This window comes from Hyla sarda, chromosome 3 (assembly GCF_029499605.1).
Source record: "Hyla sarda isolate aHylSar1 chromosome 3, aHylSar1.hap1, whole genome shotgun sequence".
NCBI lineage: Eukaryota > Metazoa > Chordata > Amphibia > Anura > Hylidae > Hyla > Hyla sarda.
This window is the reverse complement of record NC_079191.1, coordinates 343518854-343539786: the sequence shown is the minus strand read 5'-3', so window position 1 is coordinate 343539786 and position 20933 is coordinate 343518854. Positions and strand designations below refer to the sequence as shown.

The 20933-nt window shown below is 43.6% G+C and overlaps 1 protein-coding gene across 2 annotated transcripts in view; it reads right to left on the bottom strand.

Annotated features, from left to right (window-relative positions):
• Window positions 1-20933, bottom strand: part of CRIM1 (cysteine rich transmembrane BMP regulator 1) — a 769789-nt gene that overhangs the window by 73386 nt on the left and 675470 nt on the right. For both annotated transcript variants that reach the window (XM_056567417.1, XM_056567416.1), the window contains one exon: window positions 16776-16985. In XM_056567417.1, coding sequence (XP_056423392.1) covers window positions 16776-16985 — 210 coding nt within the window. The remainder of the gene's footprint in view (window positions 1-16775; window positions 16986-20933) is intronic.

Genomic DNA, 20933 nt, shown 5'->3' with positions numbered 1-20933 from the left:
TTTACCATCTTCAAATCTCTACTTGCAGTTAGGGAAACAAAACATTTCCTTCTTTACATACAGGTATTTAAAACCTGTCCATAAGCTATTCAGGCTTGTATTTGTTCTTTTCCATCAGGTTTCTGTTTCCTTCTGAAAGCATAGTATTGCATGCTGTGCTATTGTAATCAGAAAGAAAATAGAAAGCTGACGGACTCAATATAAGTCAATGGTGAAGAAACCAGAACAAAAAGAAAAGAAAAAAAATTATATATAACATTTTTTTTACCACATTTAATGAAATGCCATAATTCATTTACTATATACTACATACTACACTAAACATAAAATAATAGTACTTAAAGGGGTACTCCACTCCCCAGTGTTCGGAACATTTAGTTCTGAACACTGGGTGCGGGCTTCAGTGGTCGCCACGCCTCTCGTGATGTCACTCCCCGCCCCCCTCAATGCAAGTCTATGGGAGGGGGCGTGACGCCCATCACGCCCCCTCCCATAGACTGACCCGGCATCTACATCCTTCTATTTAACTCCTGCTGTGCCGTTACCTGCCTGCTGGAGGTCCCGTTACTGACCGGGTGCCACTCCGGTCTGCGAGTCTGCCGGGGTGAGGTGCCGGTAACATATGCTGCTGCTGGGGGTCTGAGGCGCTGGGCTCTCCCCTGCTGTGTTGGGCTGCTAGAGGCTGGCTGCTGTAGCTCTTGGGCGAGGGGGGTTCTCCGGTGTCTGAGCGTGATGTCATTAAATGTTTCGAACACTGGGGAGTGGAGTACCCCTTATTTACAATCCCAATACATATTTTTAATTTAAAGAGTTCTCTGTATTTCAGAACTGACCATTTAATTCTACTACTCTGTAACAGGATAGCAAATCATGGCTGAGGTATGTCAGCATTCTGCCGTCATGCCATGTGTCTGAAGACATTACTGTTGGCCTTCTGTGGACTTTTACAGTGACAAGCTTCTGCCAGGGTGTAAAGAGAAGTCCCTGTTTACAGCGAGCATAATTTTTTCAATTGTTTTTTCATTCAGGTTTGGAGTAAATCAATAACATTTCGCTCTAAGCAAAACTTCTGTGACTTCTCTGAAACCTGGGAACAGTATATAGCTTGATTCTTGTAACTCATCTTATCTAAATTTCTCACACACAAAACAGAACATTATATAAAGGCCTGTATCCGTGGAGATGGCTGCAATAATACTGGCAAGGTTTCTAAATTACTTCCCGCCAGATCTCCTTATCAGTCATAAAAATAATATATAGGATTTCATCAAGGTTTACACAAAAAGGCCTAATCTGCTATTATGGTGCCTACTCCTTACTTTTTGTGTGTACAATGACCACCTACATTTTAAAAGCATATGTATTTAAGAATGCTCACAGGTGTGTAGCGGTAAAAGCTGTATTCAGTTTCAAGTGTGTTAATGGACAGTGGAATATAGTAGATAAAAAAAAAAAGTTAGGTATTTTTCTGCAAAACACAATTGTCATGAAAACCATCTGGAGTTGAATATCTTAGAAAATGGGGTTCATGTGCAGTTTCTGTAAAATACATTACTTGAACAAAAATACTTTTAGTATAAAAAAAGCACTCGAGATTTGTTTTGCTTATATAGTGTAGCACATACGTTTATAAAAAAAATAAAGTATAGGTTCTTGTGTATGCTTGGTGAATACCTATTTTAGTTGTTTTGGCATACATGTGTTGTCTGCTATCTTGATTCCTATTTTCCCACTGATATGGTTTCCTTATGTTGCCTATATCTCCCATGATGCCTTATATTTTGCAGAGACAGAGAAAATAGAGTCTGACTGCACTTCTTCAGAGTCCTATCTATGTGCAGCAAGTGACAGATCAGTGATGTAGAACTTCTGGCCCTTTACACTAAAGAGCAGTGTTTCCCAACCATGGCCCTCAAGTAACCCCAACAGGTCATGTATTCAGGATTTCCCATCTCGTTCAACAGGTGATGTAAATAATGGTCCATGCATCAGACATCACCAAAATTATATCACCTTAGAAAGACTAAGGTAAGCCTAAAAACATGATCTGTTGATGGTACTTCATGGCCGTGGTTGGGAAACATTGCTTTATAGGGTAAAGGGCCAGAAGTTCTACATCACTGATCCAGAGCCGTAGCTGCCATGAGCTCTCCCCCCCCCCCCTTTTTTTTTTTTTACCTCCCAGGCAGCCGCTGTGGCATGCGGCCCTTTAAGAGTATCGCCAGCAGTGGCGTTGCGAGGGAGGTGTGGGGCTACATGCAGTACAGTGAATGGCAGAGTGGGCTGTGAGTTCCTTGCTCCGCCATTCACTGTCCCATAGGCTGCAGGCTATGAGCCTCTGCAACGCAACCCCGCGGCAGGCCGGCGCAATGATGTAACGTCATTGTGCCGGCTGAGGAATCCCGGCGCTGTGGCTCATAGGCTGCAGTGCTGGAAGAGAGAGCGCCGTCCATCGTTGGAACCTAGACTAGGTATGTGTTATTGTTATTTTTTTATATATATATATATATATATATATATATATAGCATATTTAAACATGAGGGGAAAGGGGGCATATTTATACATGGGGGCAAAGAGGGGCATATTGATGCATAAGGGGGCACAAAGGACCATATTTATACATAAGAGAGGTATATTTATAGATAAGGGGCACAGAGGGGAATATTTATAAATAAGGGGGCACAGAGGGACATATTTATAGATAAGGGGGCACAGAGGGGCATATTTATAGATAAGGGGGCACAGAGGCATATTTATACATAAGAGAAGACAGAGGGGATATTTATAGATAAGGGGCACAGAGGCGCATATTTATACATAAGGGGGCACAGAGGGGCATATTTATACACAAGGGGCCCAGGGGCATATTTATACATAAGGGACACAGAAGGGCATATTTATACCTAAGGGGCAAAGAGGGGCATATTTATACAAAAGGGGGCCCAGAGGGGCATATTTATAGATAAGGGGCCCAGAGGGGCATATTTATAGATAAGGGGCACAGAGAGGCATATTTATACATAAGGGGCACAGAGGGGCATATTTATACATAAGGGAGTATAGAGGGGCATATTTAAATATAAGGAAGCATATTTAAAAATTAGGGGACATGAAGGCATTATATATATGAGGGTGCACTGTGGGGCATTATATATATGAGGGGGACATAAAGGGAAAATTTTTATATGAGGGGGCACAGGGTAATCATATATATATATATATATATATATATATATATATATATATATATATATATATATGATGCCCCCTGTGCCCCCTCATATTTAAATAAGCCCTTTTGTGTCCCCTTATGTATAAAATAAATAATGCCCACTGTGTCCTCTCATTTGGAAATATGTCCCCTTATAATATATATATATATAGAAATATGTACCCTTATAGTATAACATAGTATTATAATATTGTACGAGGGCTCACTTTATTTGTCATGATCTGTAGTTTTTAGCTTTACCATTTTTGTCTTAATGGGATTTTTTGAGCATGTTTTATCCATTTTTTTATGTTATACAAAGTGACCAAAAATCATCAATTTTGGACTTTGGCATTTTTTTATGTTTACACCATTGACCGTGTGATTTATTTAATTAATGTTATATTTTAATAGTTCGAACATTTACGCATGCGGCGACACCATATAGGTTTGTTTTTGTTTACATTATTTTATTTAAAAAATGGAAAAAGGAGGGTGATCAATACTTCTATTAGGGAAGGGGCTTATATTCATTCACAGGCTGATCATAGTTACATAGTTACATAGTTAGTATGGTTGAAAAAAGACATACGTCCATCAAGTCCAACCAGGGGATTGAAGGGAAGGGTGTAAGGGGATAAGGGATGTAGTTTTATAATTCTGCATAAGCATTAATGTTATTTTGTTCCAGGAATGTATCTAACCCTGTTTTAAAGCTGTTAATTGTTCCTGCTGTGACCAGTTCCTGAGGTAGACCGTTCCATAAATTCACAGTCCTCACGGTAAAGAAGGCGTGTCGCCCCTTTAGACTAAACCTTTTCTTCTCCAGACGGAGGGAGTGCCCCCTCGTCCTTTGATCAGATAAACCGGAGGCCGGTAGGGACCCTCCACTCGCTGTCTGAACTGATCAGGACACCGCAACTTTGCTAACGTGGACCTGGTAAGCTCAGAGGACATTTTAGATGAATGTCCATTCTATAGGTATATTAAAAATATAAACCTGTACTCACCGCCAGTGCTCCCGCTGTGCCCTGCTCTGGTCCCTGGGTGCAGTCATGCTGCTGCTTAACTGGCCAAGGAGGGGCATCACTATGGTCAGTGGTTGGTTCAGCAGCAGTATGACTCACTGGGCCACGATGTCACTATGGGCCCAAAACATGCTGCAGCTCAGCAAGAGGATTGCACCTAGGGAGTGGAGCAGAGCACAGCAGGAACACTGGAGGTGAGTACAGTTTTTTTTCTATAATGTAGTATGGGCATCCTCATCCTGTAATATACTCCCAGGGCTGTACTCACTATTCAGCTGGTGGAGGTACTGGGGAACATTTATCATTAGGTGTCTATTGTAGACACAGATCTACCCCTTTACACTGCTTATCTAATTTACACTCTTGCTCAAAATTTACAAAAGTTGTACACGTCCTTTGATACATTTTGTGCAAATATAGAAAAGCCCCCCCCCCCCCACTCTACTGTGGACTCCTCTACCTCACACTTCACAGAACTGCACTTCACATAGCTGTGGCACTTTCCCACGGTACACTGCTCACATAGCTAGAAGTGCTGGAGCCGTAGTGTGCTCTGAACAAAACTCTGCACAATAGTAAAATCATAAATCTTTATAAAGTACACAGAATGTCTGGGTTTAAAAAATATGTAATTTTGCTTAACAATCTGTCCCCTTACCTCTTTATCAGTGTTTACCAATGAGAATGCCACCAAGTGTTGCAAAACTTGGCATGCTGGGAGTTGCAGTTTTGCAAAAGCTAGAGGTACCCTGGTTGGTAAACACTGTGTACATTTACCAGAGCAGAGTGTGTGATCATGTACATGTAGCAGAAATTAGTGTGCGACATGTGGATGGAGCAGAGCTGAATGTGATATTATGTGTAAGCATGACCACACACACATTCAACTCTGCTACATACACCTGATCACTCACTCAGCTCTGCTGCATACACACAATCACACACTCAGCTCTGCTGCATACACATGATCACAAATATAGATCGACCTAACAGCTGTACCTCCTTCTCCCTCCATGCACATACAGTGGTAATCTTAGGGCTCGTTCACACAGCCGTCTGCATCCATTGATAAATGCCCGTTCTGCAATCCGTTTGATAATTTTAAAAAAGGTTGCAAACAGCTGTTTTACAATCCTTTATCACCCGTTTGCACACATTTGCTTCCTGTTCTGCTTTTTGATGGGAGAAAAGACATTGCATGCAGTATTTTTTCTCCTGTCAAAAATAACGGAATAGAAATGGATATTATAAATTTAACATTAAAGTCTGTAGCAAATGGATGAACCTTTAATGTCATTCATTTGCCCCCGGTTTAAAACATCCGTTTCTGAACTGTTATTACTTCTGAGCATGCTCAGAAGAGGTGACATCAGCAGACTCCTGCAGTGCTGAGGGACTACTAGTACTACTCCCATCATGGAACAGACTCATATCCATGATAGGAGTAGTCGTTCCCATGTTGGGGGTTGTAGTACAGGGCATAAGGGATTGATCACATCGGGTCTCACTTCTGAGACCCGATGCGATCAGTAGTTATAAAGCAGGGAAGCAGGTGGCATGCTGCGCTCCCCTGCGATGTATATACTACTATGTAAACTTTCATTCTGAAATCCCCGTAGGGAGCACTGAATGGCCGGAACTCAGGCTGCCAGTGGGATTTTTAAACTACTACTTTGACCCCCTAATGTATGCCCCCATGCATATTTATAATAATTGATTGGCCCCTGTGTGTTTATAATAATTCATTGGCCCCAGTGTGTTTATAATAATTCATTGGCCCCAGGGTGTTTATAATAATTCATTGGCACCAGGGTGTTTATAATAATTAATTGAAGTGTCCTTATTTCCCCTCTCGCTGCCTGCTCCTCATCTTCTTGGAGCAGGGCAGCAGCGGGGACATGTCGGGAACAGGCGGCGGTGGATGAATGAAGCCTACATGTCCCCTATGTAGGCTTCATTCATTCACCGACGTCCGACATGTCCCTGCTGCTGCCCTGCTCATAGCGCACCGCCAGGACATGTCTACTATTCTCTGCTGCTCATCTCTGTACCCAACGGTGATGAGAAGCAGAGAATATACATGTCCTGATGGTGCGCTCTGATTGCGCTAGGAGCAGGGCAGCAGCGGGGACATGTCGGGCAGCGGCAAATGAATGAAGCCTACATGCGAGACATGTTGACTTCATTCATTCACTGCTGCCGGTTAACATGTCCCGCTGCTGCAATTCTCTAAGAAGATGAGGAGCAGGCAGCGGGAGGGGAAATAAGGACACTGGGGGGAATAAGGATAAGCACACTGGGGCCAATGAATTATTATAAACACACCAGGCCAATGAATTATTATAAATATGCATGGGGGCATACATTTGGGGGTCAAAGTAGTAGTTTAAAAACCCTGCTGGGAGCCCTGAATGGCTCTTCGGTGCTGGCCATTCAGGGCTTCCAGCGGGGGATTTCAAAATAAAAGTTTACACAGTAGTATATGCATTGCATGGGGGGGAACAGCATGCTGCCCACTCCTCTGCTTTATAACTGCTGATTGCATCAGGTCTCAGAAGTGAGACCCGGTGCAATACACCCAACATGGAACAGACTCTGTTCCATGATGGGGGTAGTAATACAAACACTACTGTAGCCTCCACAGTCGCCTGCAGACTCCCGCAGTCAGGGAACTACTACTCTCATCATGGAAAGGAGTCTGTTCCATGATGAGAGTAGTAGTAGTTTGGCTGCAGGACGCTGCAGGCGGCTGGTACGTGTGTTCCTTGATGTTCTATATTTGCATTAAAAATTTCGGCAATGCGCAAAGTTTGACAGTGTAAACAAGTCTTGTGCAAGCAATAAATTAGTGTCCACTGCATTTTTCGCTCCACGGTGCATGAACAATAGACAACATCAGAAAATGTTCCACCAAAAAAGACGCACAAAAAAGACACAATGAGTGACACTGCGCAAAATTGAAAAAAATAAACATCAAAAATGCGTGAAAAAAATAAACATCAAAAAGGGGCAAAATCATTGATAAATGTCCCCCACTGTGTACATACATTACATTACTTATCCTGTACTGATCCTAAGTTATATTTCATTGTAGTCCAGAGCTGCCAAGGATATAAGAGAAACTGGGAAGCATCACATTAGTTAAAGGACAACTGCAGCAGTATGACACTTATCCCCTATCCACAGGATAGGGGATAAGCGTTTCATTGCGGGGGGGGGGGGGGGGGGGGGGGTCCGACAGCTGGGACCCCCGTGATCTCCCTAACGGGGCGCCACCATTAGCGCTCATGGTGACGCCCCGTCTACTCCCCGTCCCCATACAGTTCTACGGGGGAGACGGGGAGGCACGACAGCCGCGGCCCCGTACAGGAGATCACAGGGGGTCCCAGTGGTCGGACCCCCGCGATCAAACACTTATCCCCTATCCTGTGGATGTCCTTTAACTCTGTTTCCTTAGGAGGCTAGGTAAGTGACCTGCTGCTTCCACAGAAAGTAATGTACTGTGACTTTGCAGTTACTGCAATGGGATAGATTTTTCACAATGGGTGCCACCCATCAGACAAAATCTCACTATTTCAGTGAATGCAAGGTCACATTACCTTACTTATCCTGTACTGATCTTGAGTTATATCCTGTATTATAATCCAGAGCTGTACTCACTATTCTCCTGGTGAGGTCACTGTGTACATACATTACATTACTTATCCTGTACTTTTCCTGAGTTATAGCCTATATTATACTCCAGAGCTGTACTCACTATTCCGCTGGTGGGGGGTCACTGTGTACATACATTACATTACTTATCCTGTACTGCTTCTGAGTTATAGCATATATTATATGCCAGAACCATTTTCTGGGCCTGCCTCATGCGCAAAAGGAGCTAGCTACAGCTCTGCACTGATCTATCACTTGCTGCACTTAGGACTCAGGAGAACTGCGCTTTAAAAACACTGCTAGAATATTATACAAGATCCAGCTTCAGTCTATCCCTTTACTCCATGTTACTGAAGCTCCTACACATATGACAGCAGTACCAGGCTCCACACAGCAGAGGCAGACAGTGTAAGTAGAGGGCGTATTATTACTATATTTGTAGTGTGTATTTTATAACGTAAAGACGACAGGCAGCCCTTCTCATCTGCTCCATCATGACAGCTGCTATCTTGGAGGTGACCGGAGAGGTGCTGGCAGGGAAGCCCCATACACAAGGTTGGCTACCTCTGTCAGGTTCCGGTCCTTCTGATTGTGCTGCCAGCGTGGCATAGAGGGAGACAGAAAGTGAAAGTTCTGCTTTGTGGGTCCTCACGGGAAGAATAAAGCTGTGGCAGCCGTTTTACTCAGCACTGTGGGCCTCTCTCTCTCAGCACCAACCAGCAACAGTCTGTGGGTCTCTGTATTGTTGTACCATACTTATTAAAAATAAGACATCCTCTAAAAATAAGCCAAAGTGTGTCTTCTTGGAGAAAAATAAATATAAGACAGTGTCTTATTTTCGGGGAAACACGGTAGTCATAACAAGAATTTGTCCATATGTCCGTCAGTCAATCCTTCCGAAAGCAATAGCACCATTTGTACAGAGTCTATCAAATACTAGGCTACATTTATCAATTACAAGCAGAGTAACTGGCATTGCCCAGTCTTCCAACCTAAACCTTGGTGGAAAGGAAAGCAACAATGACACTCTCATCCTCATATCCTGACCTCATATCTCCTCCCCTGCAAAAAACCTGAAGAAAAATACTGTAGCATTCAGGTCCAGTATCAGCACCATATTATAACTATGGGTGAGTTATGTAGCTGCTATTTGTGCAATAATATGTATATCCTGTGACTTATGCAGTAGGTTTAATTTAGTGACTGTGGGTGAACCCCTGTGCCTAAACCCATTGTGGTTTACAGGATAGAGTCACAGGTGTGACATGTACCCTAGAGATATATAATATACCGTATATACTCGAGTATAAGCCGACCCGAGTATAAGCCGAGACCCCTAATTTCAACCCAAAATCCCAGGAAAAGTTATTGACTCGAGTATAAGCCTAGGGTGGGAAATACCTCATCCCCCCCTGTCATCATCCAGACCCGTCATTAACATCCTCATCATCATCATCACCTGTCATCATCCCCTTGTCATCATCCCACACCCCCCCTTCATCATCCCCTTGTCATCATCCCACACATCCCCTTATCATCCCACACATCCCCCCTTCATCATCCCCTTGTCATCATCCCACACATCCCCCCTTCATCATCCCCTTGTCATCATCCCACACATCCCCTTATCCCACACATCCCCCCTTCATCATCCCCTTGTCATCATCCCACACATCCCCTTATCCCACACATCCCCCCTTCATCATCCCCTTGTCATCATCCCACACATCCCCTTATCATCCCACACATCCCCCCTTCATCATCCCCTTGTCATCATCCCACACATCCCCTTATCATCCCACACATCCCCCCTTCATCATCCCCTTGTAATCATCCCACACCCCCCCCCTTCATCATCCCCACCCCCCTTCATCATCCCCACACCCCCCCCCCCTTCATCATCCTCTTCTCATCATTCGCCCTCAGTGGTCTTCAACCTGCGGACCTCCAGAGGTTTCAAAACTACAACTCCCAGCAAGCCCGGGCAGCCATCGGCTGTCCGGGCTTGCTGGGAGTTGTAGTTTTGAAACCTCCGGAGGTCCGCAGGTTGAAGACCACTGCGGCCTTCAACCTGCGGACCTCCAGAGGTTTCAAAACTACAACTCCCAGCAAGCCCGGGCAGCCATCGGCTGTCCGGGCTTGCTGGGAGTTGTAGTTTTGAAACCTCCGGAGGTCCGCAGGTTGAAGACCACTGCGGCCTTCAACATGCGGACCTCCAGAGGTTTCAAAACTACAACTCCCAGCAAGCCCGGGCAGCCATCGGCTGTCCGGGCTTGCTGGGAGTTGTAGTTTTGAAACCTCCGGAGGTCCGCAGGTTGAAGACCACTGCGGCCTTCAACATCATCCAGCCCCCTCTCACCCCCTTTAGTTCTGAGTACTCACCTCCGCTCGGCGCTGGTCCGGTCCTGCAGGGCTGTCCGGTAAGGAGGTGGTCCGGTGAGGAGGTGGTCCGGGCTGCTATCTTCACCGGGGGCGCCTCTTCTCCGCGCTTCCGGCCCGGAATAGAGCCGTTGCCTAGACAACGACGTATCTGCGTCGTTGTCAAGGCAACGTGACTATTCTGAGGCCGGGCCCGAAGCGCTTAGAAGAGGCCTCCCCGGTGAAGATAGCAGCCCGGACCACCTCCTCACCGGACCACCTCCTTACCGGACAGCCCTGCAGGACCGGACCAGCGCCGAGCGGAGGTGAGTACTCAGAACTAAAGGGGGTGAGAGGGGGCTGGATGATGTTGAAGGCCGCAGTGGTCTTCAACCTGCGGACCTCCGGAGGTTTCAAAACTACAACTCCCAGCAAGCCCGGACAGCCGATGGCTGCCCGGGCTTGCTGGGAGTTGTAGTTTTGAAACCTCTGGAGGTCCGCAGGTTGAAGACCACTGCGGGTGGGGGAGTTCACTCGAGTATAAGCCGAGGGGGGTGTTTTCAGCACGAAAAATCGTGCTGAAAAACTCGGCCTATACTCGAGTATATACGGTACCTCTTTTTGTGCAATATGTGATACACCTCCCTGTGATATTTAACAACATTATTATGCACTTTACTACATAGTGGTACTTTTCTGGTTTGCATATATATCATCTCTGGCTGATGGTAATTTGTTGTTATATGGTTTTATTTGGTTGCATAATAAATATTCAACTTTTAATGGAAAAAATAGCTTTAGTTTTTTTGGTGGATTATTTGAACTCTACTATACATAAGTAATATGTGTACCAAATTTCATGGAAATATCTCCAGACTTTCTAAAGTTATGCTGGAATATACACACGTTGAGTTTTATATATATTTATTCATGGCCGTAAATGTTGGTACGCCTGAAATTTTTCAAGAAAATTAAGTATTTCTCACAGAAAAGGATTGCAGTAACACATGTTTTGCTATACACATGTTTATTCCATTTGTGTGTATTGGAACTAAATCAAAAAAAGGAGGGAAAAAAGCAAATTGGACATAATGTCGCACCAAAATACAAAAATGGGCAGGACAAAATTATTGGCACCTTTAACTTAATATTTGGTTGTACACCTTTAGGAAAAAATAACTGAAATCAGTCGCTTCCTATAACCATTAATAATCTTCTTACATCTCTCAGCCGGAATGTTGGACCACACTTCCTTTGCAAACTGCTCCAGGTCTCTCTCATTGGAAGGCGCCTTTTCCCAACAGCAATTTTAAGATCTCTCCACAGGTGTTCAATGGGATTAAAATCTGGACTTAATGCTGGCCACTTCAGAACTCTCCAGCGCTTTCTTGCCATCCATTTCTGGGTGCTTTTTGACATATGTTTGGGGTCATTGTCCTGCTGGAAGACATTCAAGGCACCTAGTGCCAGAGGCAGCAAAACCATATTTCACTGTAGGTACTGTGTTCTTTTCTTTGTAGGCTTCATTCTGTTTTCGGTAAACAGTAGAATGATGTGCTTTACCAACAAGCTCTCTCTTGGTCTCATCTGTCCACAAGATGTTTTTCCATAAGGATTCGATTTTAGCTTACTCAAGTTCATTTTGGCAAAATGTAGTCTTGCTTTTTTGTCTCTGTGTCAGCAGTGGGGTCCTCCTGTGTCTCCTGCCATAGCATTTCATTTCATTTAAATATCGACGGATAGTTCGCGCTGACACTGATGCTCCCTGAGCCTGCAGGACAGCTTGAATATCTTTGGAACTTGTTTGGGGCTGCTTATCCACCATGCGGACTATACTGCGTCGACTCCTTTCATAAATATTTCTCTTTTGTCCATGCCAGGGAGATTAGCTACAGTGCCATGGGTAGCAAACTTCTTGATAATGTTGTGCATTGTGGACAAAGGCAAATCTAGATCTCTGGAGATGGACTTGTAACTGAGATTTATATTTTTCCACAATTTTGCTTCTCAAGTCCTCAGACAGTTCTCTTCTCCTCTTTCTACTGTCCATGCTTAGTGTGGCACTCACAGACACACAATGCAAAGACTAAGTGAACTTCTCTCCTTTTATATCTGCTTTCAGGTGTGATTTTTATACTGCCCACACTTGTTACTTGCCCCAGGTGAGTTTAAAGGAGCATCACATGCTTGAAACAATCTTATTTTTCCACAATTTTGAAAGGGTGCCAATAATTTTGTCCAGCCCATTTTTGGAGTTTGGCGTGACATTATGTACAATTTTCTTTTTTTCCTCCCTTTTTTGGTTTAGTTCCAATACACACAAAGGGTGTATAGCAAATCATATGTATAGCAAAATATGCGTTACTGCAATCCTTTTCTGTGAGAAATACTTCATTTTCTAGAAAAATTTTAGGGGTGCCAACATTTACGGCCATGACTGTACAAAATGAGAGAGATCCCTTATGGGAGGACCATATACTGGGAGGACCATGCCTACAAAAGATAAATCTAAGGCTAGGAGCTAGTTGAAAACTGCATATCAGGGGGTCTAAAATGAATAAAGGAATGGTTCCACTTCTAAGCCTTTAATTTGTAAGAAATTAGCATCCTCATCTTCACATTCACATTTTTACATGGCATGCAATGTCACATTCTCTGTTTAACAGAATATCACAAGTCAAGGTGATCTACCATTTTGCGCAAATGTCAAGGGCTTTACAAAGTTTGCTGAAGACATTAAATTATTAAATGGATTAGTAATGGGGCACCCTTTGATACTTTGCTGCAGAACTATTCATTTTATACAGATTGAGACATATTCAATGATTGAGACATATTAATATTAAAGTGTATTTGCCCTTGGGTGCATTTCAGCCAAAATTAAAAGAACAAAAAAGGATATGCTTTGGGATCTTCCCACCCACCCACGCACACAATTAATTTGGAGGGTGCTGGCAACCAAAAAGTTCTAGCTGCGCCATTAGAGCAGGGTCCACTGGCAGCTGCTCTGTTTTCTACTTAAGGACACAGATAAAGTTAAAGGCGTACTCCGCCCATAGACATCTTAAAATGTCTAATCGAGGGGGTCCCGCCGATGAGTACCCCATCTCTCATGCAGCACCCCGTCATCTGCTGCACGTAGCGAACTTCACTCCGTGTCTGATGACATGCGATTCAAGGGGCGGAGTATCATGATGTAATTACCCCGCCCCTCATGACGTCATGGCCCGCCCCCTCAATACAAGTCTATGGGAGTCGACGTGACCTCTCATATTTGCATTGAGGGGAGTGGGATGTGACGGCACGAGGGGCCAGGGCTGTGACATCACAATACTCCAGCCCCTGTATTGCCCGTCATCAGGCACGGAGTTCGCTCCGTGCAGCAGATGACAGGTGGTGCTGCAGGAGAGATTGTGGGGATTCCCAGCGGCGGGACCCCCACGATCAGATGTCTAGGGGCAGAGTACCCCTTTAAGCTCTGCTGTTCCCTGCTCAGTTATGTTACTAAGCAGATGCTGTCTGCTGGGGACGTCTGCCATCCTGCATCCTGACTGCCCGTCAAATGTGCAAGAGGTCAGGTCCTGTGGGAAAGAGAGCCATCCAGCACTGAAAACATCTCCCTGTAAGTGCCAGCAAATCACATGTAAGAGTAAATATATATATATATATATATATATATATATATACATATATCATACACACAACCTGCATTTGAGTGTGTGTGTATATATGTGGGTCCACTGCGTTCTGCCTTCATTAAATATACAAACTTCATTAAAGGGGTTATCCAGGACTGATTAAAGGGGTTATCCAGGAAAAAAATTTTTTTTATATATCAACTGGCTCCAGAAAGTTAAACAGATTTGTAAATTACTTCTATTAAAAAATATTAATCCTTTCAGTACTTATGAGCTGCTGAAGTCTGATGACACCTGTCTCGAGAACTGTCCAGAATAGAAGCAAATCCCCAAAGCAAACCTCTCCTACTCTGTGCAGTTCCAAGGACAGAGGTGTCAGCAGAGAGCACTGTTGTCAGATACAAAAGAACAACTCAACTTCAGCAGCTGATAATTATTGGAAGGATTAAGATTTTTTTATAGAAGTAATTTACAAATCTGTTTAACTTTCTGGAGCCAGTTGATACATATCCCCCCCCCCCCTGGAATACCCCTTTAATACTACTGTAATGTATGTTACTTAAAGCTCCTGGGCATCCATGGTCCTGATAATGTTCCTTCTTATTACCAAGTACATCAGGATTCATAAATAAACTAAATGCAAATAAAAAAAAACAACCGAAATGCCTATAGCAACCAACTCTAATTTCAGAAGTGAATGTTAGGAAATCAAAGTAAGCATCCGCCATAGGCAACAGTACTGCTTTATTTTCTCTGCACTAAATTTTATATATGATGCCGACAACATTGGGTTTCAAATTACTTAATTTTTTAATAAAATATATGGAATGTAAGTGAATATTTCTAGTCACGTGGAAATTTTTTCTTAATGATACCCATATACCCTTATGAATGTATTCTCTGAGTTAAAGGTTTCATTCAATGTATCATGTAGATGTACATAATAATCTCTGTGTAGACATTTAAGAGATGTGATTATAGCATGTTCCTAATGTGAGATATAGATCTGTGCAAGGTTTTAGATATGGATGAAAATGATCTTTTTGTAACATGCCCAAGTAGCTAAAGCCAAGCTGTCTGAATTACTTGATTAATTTTGTCAGACTGCTTTCACTTAATCCTATTTTTGTTGGGCAGCCTGTTTTAGACAGTTGGAATGGTTTCATCCAAGTGGAGCAGATAGCACAACCTTCTGCTGTGCCAGCCTGAAGCCTCTGTGTGAGTTAACCATCAGCATTTGGTCCTGGTGTACAAAACAGCACGGGGCGCTAGCAGCACAATGGTGGTATAATAACAGCTTATTAATAATAATTAGGTCAAGCATTTACGTTGTTCATTTTATTATGCAGCCACAGATGGTCCTCATTTATCTCCGTTAGGACAGGTGGCAGAGGGCACAGTCAGACTGCAATTTGCCAAGGTACTCTTTGCATACACTGTAGCATAATGCCACAGGTCTCTTGTATAAATACGGGGACTTGACAGCCTTTGTTTGCCTCATTTGATTTATAAAGTACGATTATAAAATGGTGCTTATTTGACACATAATCTAAAGGCAGCATTTAGAGAAAGTTATTTTTTGCAACTATTAAAAATAAACTGACAGCAGAATTGCTATGTGGTACAGGCTTGAAAAACAGTGGCTTTCACTATCCTGTGACCTTGGAGAAGTCCGGGAAAGCTGTTGCGTCTTACGTATTTCATTGGCATTGATTAATAGCACCTCTTGTTCTACTATCTACAGCACTGCAGCTACCTCAGAAGACAATCATTATTAACACAACAGGTTCAGATTCTATTAGAGAGAACGTAATGTAAAAGAGGCTAAATCCCCTTTGTTCTGCTGTTTTAAGGATTCAGCAAAGCTCTCGGAGGAATCAGACTGTGCATTGACATAGCTAATACTAACTAAGGCAGGGCAGCAACATTAATCAGTCTATCATTGTTCTCATGCTTGTAGTTTCTTCCTAAAGTCAAACTACATTTCAGCTGATCGCCAGCAAAGATGGATGGAGTTAGAAGACACTCTGTCCTGCGGCTGCTGGTTTGGGACTGTAGAAGAAGAAATATCTAATTTGATTAATATATTCCAGATAGCCTATTTTACTAAAGGGGTACTATTTCTTCACAAAAGTGAGCTAATTCATTGGGCAATGAAATGTTTGTCATGGTAAACATCTTCATATATCATCGGCAGACAACTCCTTTACACACACAAATTGGAAATACAATTCTAAATTACCGGTATCTGGTATTTTGGTCAGTAAAGACGGCTTCCATATCACGTACGGGTCCTAAATGTAGTCTGAAAGGCATATGAATCAGCAGCAGAAAGATGTTTGTATGAACTACACTTCAATAACCAACATATGTACCCTATTAAGTTTTAAAATTTGAGAAATGACACTGAACGAAGTAGAATAGTGCTGGTATTCCAAAGCAGAGAGCAGTTAAGAGTTGTATCTCTGAAATCCTAACTTCATCATTATAACTTCATCATTCCGTGCAGACTGATCAATAAGTAACAGAAGAGGTCAAACACTAGAGGCACTGTTTATCAAAAGCTTTCCCGTACGTCAATCACTTTTTTTCATGCTTGGTTTCATCAAAGGATTAGATGTTTGTAATCAATTTTTTAACATCAGACACACTTTATTAGCCAAAGGGGCTTCAATCACTTCTAACCTGGAACAGATCTTGATGATTGAAAAGTTAAAAGAAAAAAAGAGCAGTGAGTCTGAAGACAAACACAAAAAAATCCTACAAGGCTTTAACATGAAATTCTACAGAGAAATAAAGCAATATTAGTAAAGCTAAACTGTCAGTAGAAGATGTTAGAGGCTATAATACTAACCTGTGCCCTCTATATAATGGTCAATAATTACCTGGACACGAGGGGCAACACTGCCCTGGAAGTATGCTAGGATTGGCACAGCCAGGAACAGGACAAGTTATCAGTGCACACATTTCCCGTCCATTGTGGCAGTAGCATTCACGGCAACCATCATGCCAGCTCTCTTCATTCTCATGACGTCTTCCATCCATTGATAGACACGTGCCAGTCAAAACTGGTGGCCCAGCTGATGAAACTGCTTCTGCAAGGAAACAGAAAATATTATGTGTGTACAAACAATGTACCTCTTTCTTACATCCAAACATGAGGGGTCATCAACTATACAAACAAGCATCAAGATCTGGGAAAATCTACAATATTTTAGCACCAATTATGGTTGCTTAGAAATTAACCTCGACATAAAAATAGCAAGTAATGTTACATAAAGTGGAACATCACGTTCTACTTTATGTAATATTACTTGCTATTTTTATAGCATTTATACCTTGTTATGTAAAAAGTAAGATTTCAGAATAAGCAACCATGATGTGTAAAAACCAGATGTCCGGCATGAATTAGACACATATGGAAAAAAGTATGATGGCAAAATAAACATTGGAGCAGTCCAAAAAAGAAGTCCTCTGTATTTATTGTATTTATATAGTAACATTACTATGCAGCAATGTACAGAGATTATCATCAATCATATCAAGCCCTGTCCCCAATGGAGCTCACAAATAAAAGTTCTACAGTATCAGTATGTTTTTGGAGCATGTGAGGAAACTGTATGCTCTTCCTATATCTGTGTGGGTACTCCAACCATTTCCGGGCTGAAATGTTTGGCCTATCCTCGATTCATTGTGTAGTGATGGCACCAGTTTACTGCAGCTCATCTCCAGGTGCCACCATTACACAATACAAGTAGAAATAGTTTGCACACCTGTCAATAGAAGTATGGTGCCAGAGGAAGGAGAAATGTCCAAACTCAATGACAATAATCCATGGCAATCCAGATTATAAGTGTGAATTTTGTTTACATTCAAATTTAAAACGTGTTTATAGTCCATATAGGGGAAAATTGTAACTCCTAACTTGATATACGGTGGGGTAAAAAGTATTTAGCTAGCCCCCAATTGTGCAAGTTCTCCCACCAAAAAGATGAGAGGCGCCTGTAATTTTCATCATAGGTATACCTCAACAATGAGAGACAAAATGAGAAAAAAAAATCCATAAAATCACATTGTCTGATTTTTAAAGAATTTATTTGCAAATTACGGTGGAATATAAGTATTTGGTCATCTACAAACAAGCAAGATTTCTGGCTCTCACAGACCTGTAACAACTTCTTTAAGAGTCTCCTCTGTCCTCCACTCCTTACATGTATCAATGGCACCTGTTTGAACTTATCAGTATAAAAGACACCGGTCCATATCCTCAAACAGTCACAGTCCAAACTCCACTATGGCCAAGACCAAAGAGCTGTTGAAGGACAGCAGACATTTTTTTTTAGACCTGCACCAGGCTGGGAAGACTGAATTTGTAATAGTAAATCAGCTTGGTTTGAAGAAATCGATCTGGGAGCAAATATTAGAAAATGGGAGACATACAAAACCACTGATAATCTTCTCCCCCCCCCCCCCCCCCCCATCTGGGGCTCAATGCAAGATCTCACCCCGTGGTGTCAAAATGATCTCAAGAACGGTGAGCAAAAATCCCAGAACCACAAGAAGGGACCTAGTCAATGACCTGCAGAGAGCTTGGACCAAAGTAACAAAGGCTACCATCAGTAACACACTACGCCAACAGGGACTCAAATCATGCAGAGCCAGACGTGTCCCCCTGCTTAAGTCAGTACATGCCTGGGCCCATCAGAAGTTTGCTAGAGAGCATTTGGATGATCCAGAAGAAGATTGGAAAAATTTCATATGGTCAGATGAAACCAAAGTAGAACTTCTTGGTAAAAACTCAGCTCGTCATGTTTGGAGGAGTAAGAATGCTGAGTTGCATCCAAAGAACACCATACCTACTGTGAAGCATGGGGGTGGAAACTTCATGCTTTGGGGCTGTTTTTTTCTGCAAAGGGACCAAGGCGACTGATCCGTACAAAAGAAAGAAGGAATGGGGCCATGTATCGTGAGATTTTCAGGGAGAAAACTTGCTTCCATCAGCACGGGCATTGGAGATGAAACGTGGCTGGGTCTTTCAGCATGAAAACGATCACAAACACACCGCCCGGGCAATGAAGAAGTGGCTTCGTAAGAAGCATTTCAAGGTCCTGGAACTCAACCCCATAGAAAACCTTTGGAGGGAGTTGAAAGTCTGTGTTGCACAGCGACAGCCTGAAAACAATCACTGCTCTAGAGGAGATCTGCATGGAGGAATGGGCCAAATTAACAGCAACAGTGTATGAAAACCTTGTGAAGACTTACAGAAAACGTTTGACCTCTTTCATTGCCAACAAAGGGTATATATCAAAGTATTGAGATTAACTTTTGTCATTGATCAAATACTTATTTTCCACCATAATTTGCAAATAAATTCATAAAAAATCAGACAATATGATTTTATGGATTTCTCTCATTATGTCTCTCATAGTTGAGTTGTACCTATGATGAAAATTACAGGCCTCTCTCATCTTTTTAAGTGGGAGAACTTGCATAACTGGTGGATGACTAAATAATTTTTTGCCCCACTGTATAATAAATTCTGTAGAGGTGTCAGGTGTACAAAGAAAACATAATGAACATTTTGGTCACCCAGAATCTTTTTTCAAGCAAATCCGTTTATATCTATGCGTGGTATGAAGTAAATGCACGTAGCAAGGCTTCTGATCCAATTCACTGGGAATTCACTGCCTGTCGGCGATCTGCCACTGGTGCCATTATGATGATGCCGGTCCCAACTGTCTGCGCTTCCTCCACCATGTCGTGACACACAGGAAATGCCCGCTTACCGTATATACTCGAGTATAAGCCGAGTTTTTCAGCACGATTTTTCGGGCTGAAAACGCCCCCCCTCGGCTTATACTCGAGTGAACTCCGCCAGTCAATCCCTTCATCAGTGGTCTTCAACCTGCGGACCTCCAGATGTTGCAAACCTACAACTCCCAGCAAGCCCAGCCAGTCATAGGCTGTCCGGGCATGCTGGGTGTTGTAGTTTTGAAACCTCTGGAGGTCCGCAGGTTGAAGACCACTGCGGCCTTCATCATCATCATCCAGCCCCCCCCCCCCCTTTGTTTTGTACTCACCTCCCTCGGCGGGACATTAGGGTGAGCTGGGTCGGGGCCGGGCTCTCTATGCTGCAGGGACCGTCCGGTGGGGATGGTTAGTCGTTGCGGGCTGTCCATTTTCACCGGGGGGGCTCTTCTCAGCGCTTCGCCCCCGGAGAAGTGACGTTGCCTTGACGACAACGCACAGGGAAGTTCATGCGCAACGTCCCTGTGCGTCGTCATCAAGGCAACATCACTACTCCGGGGCCAGGGCCGAAGCGCAGAGAAGAGGCCCCCCGGGTGAAAATGGACAGCCCGCAACGACTAACCATCCCCACCGGACGGTCCCTGCAGCATAGATGGCCCGGACCAGCTCACCCTAACGTCCTGCTGAGGGGAGGTGAGTACAAAACAAAAGGGGGGAGGGGGCTGGATGATGACGAAGGCCGCAGTGGTCTTCAACCTCCGGGCATGCTGGGAGTTGTAGTTTTGAAACCTTTGGAGGTCCGCAGGTTGAAGACCACTGATGAAGGGATTGACAGGCGGTGATGATAAAGGGGGGGGGGGGGGGGGGGGGGAATGATGACGAAGGCCGCAGCGGTCTTCAACCTGCGGACCTCCAGAGGTTTCAAAACTACAACTCCCAGCATGCCTGGACAGCCAATGGCTGTCCGGGCATGCTGGGAGTTGTAGTTTTGCAACATCTGGAGGTCCGCAGGTTGAAGACCACTGATGAAGGGATTGGCAGGGGGTGATGATGAAGGGGGGGGGGATGATGACGGGGTCTGGATGATGACGAAGGCCGCAGTGGTCTTCAACTACATCATCACCCCATGTCATCATCCAGACCCCCGAAATCATCCAGACCTCATCATCATCACCCCCTGTCAATCCCTTCATCAGTGGTCTTCAACCTGCGGATCTCCAGGTTTCAAAACTACAACTCCCAGCATGCCTGGACAGCCAATGGCTATCCAGGCATGCTGGGAGTTGTAGTTTTGC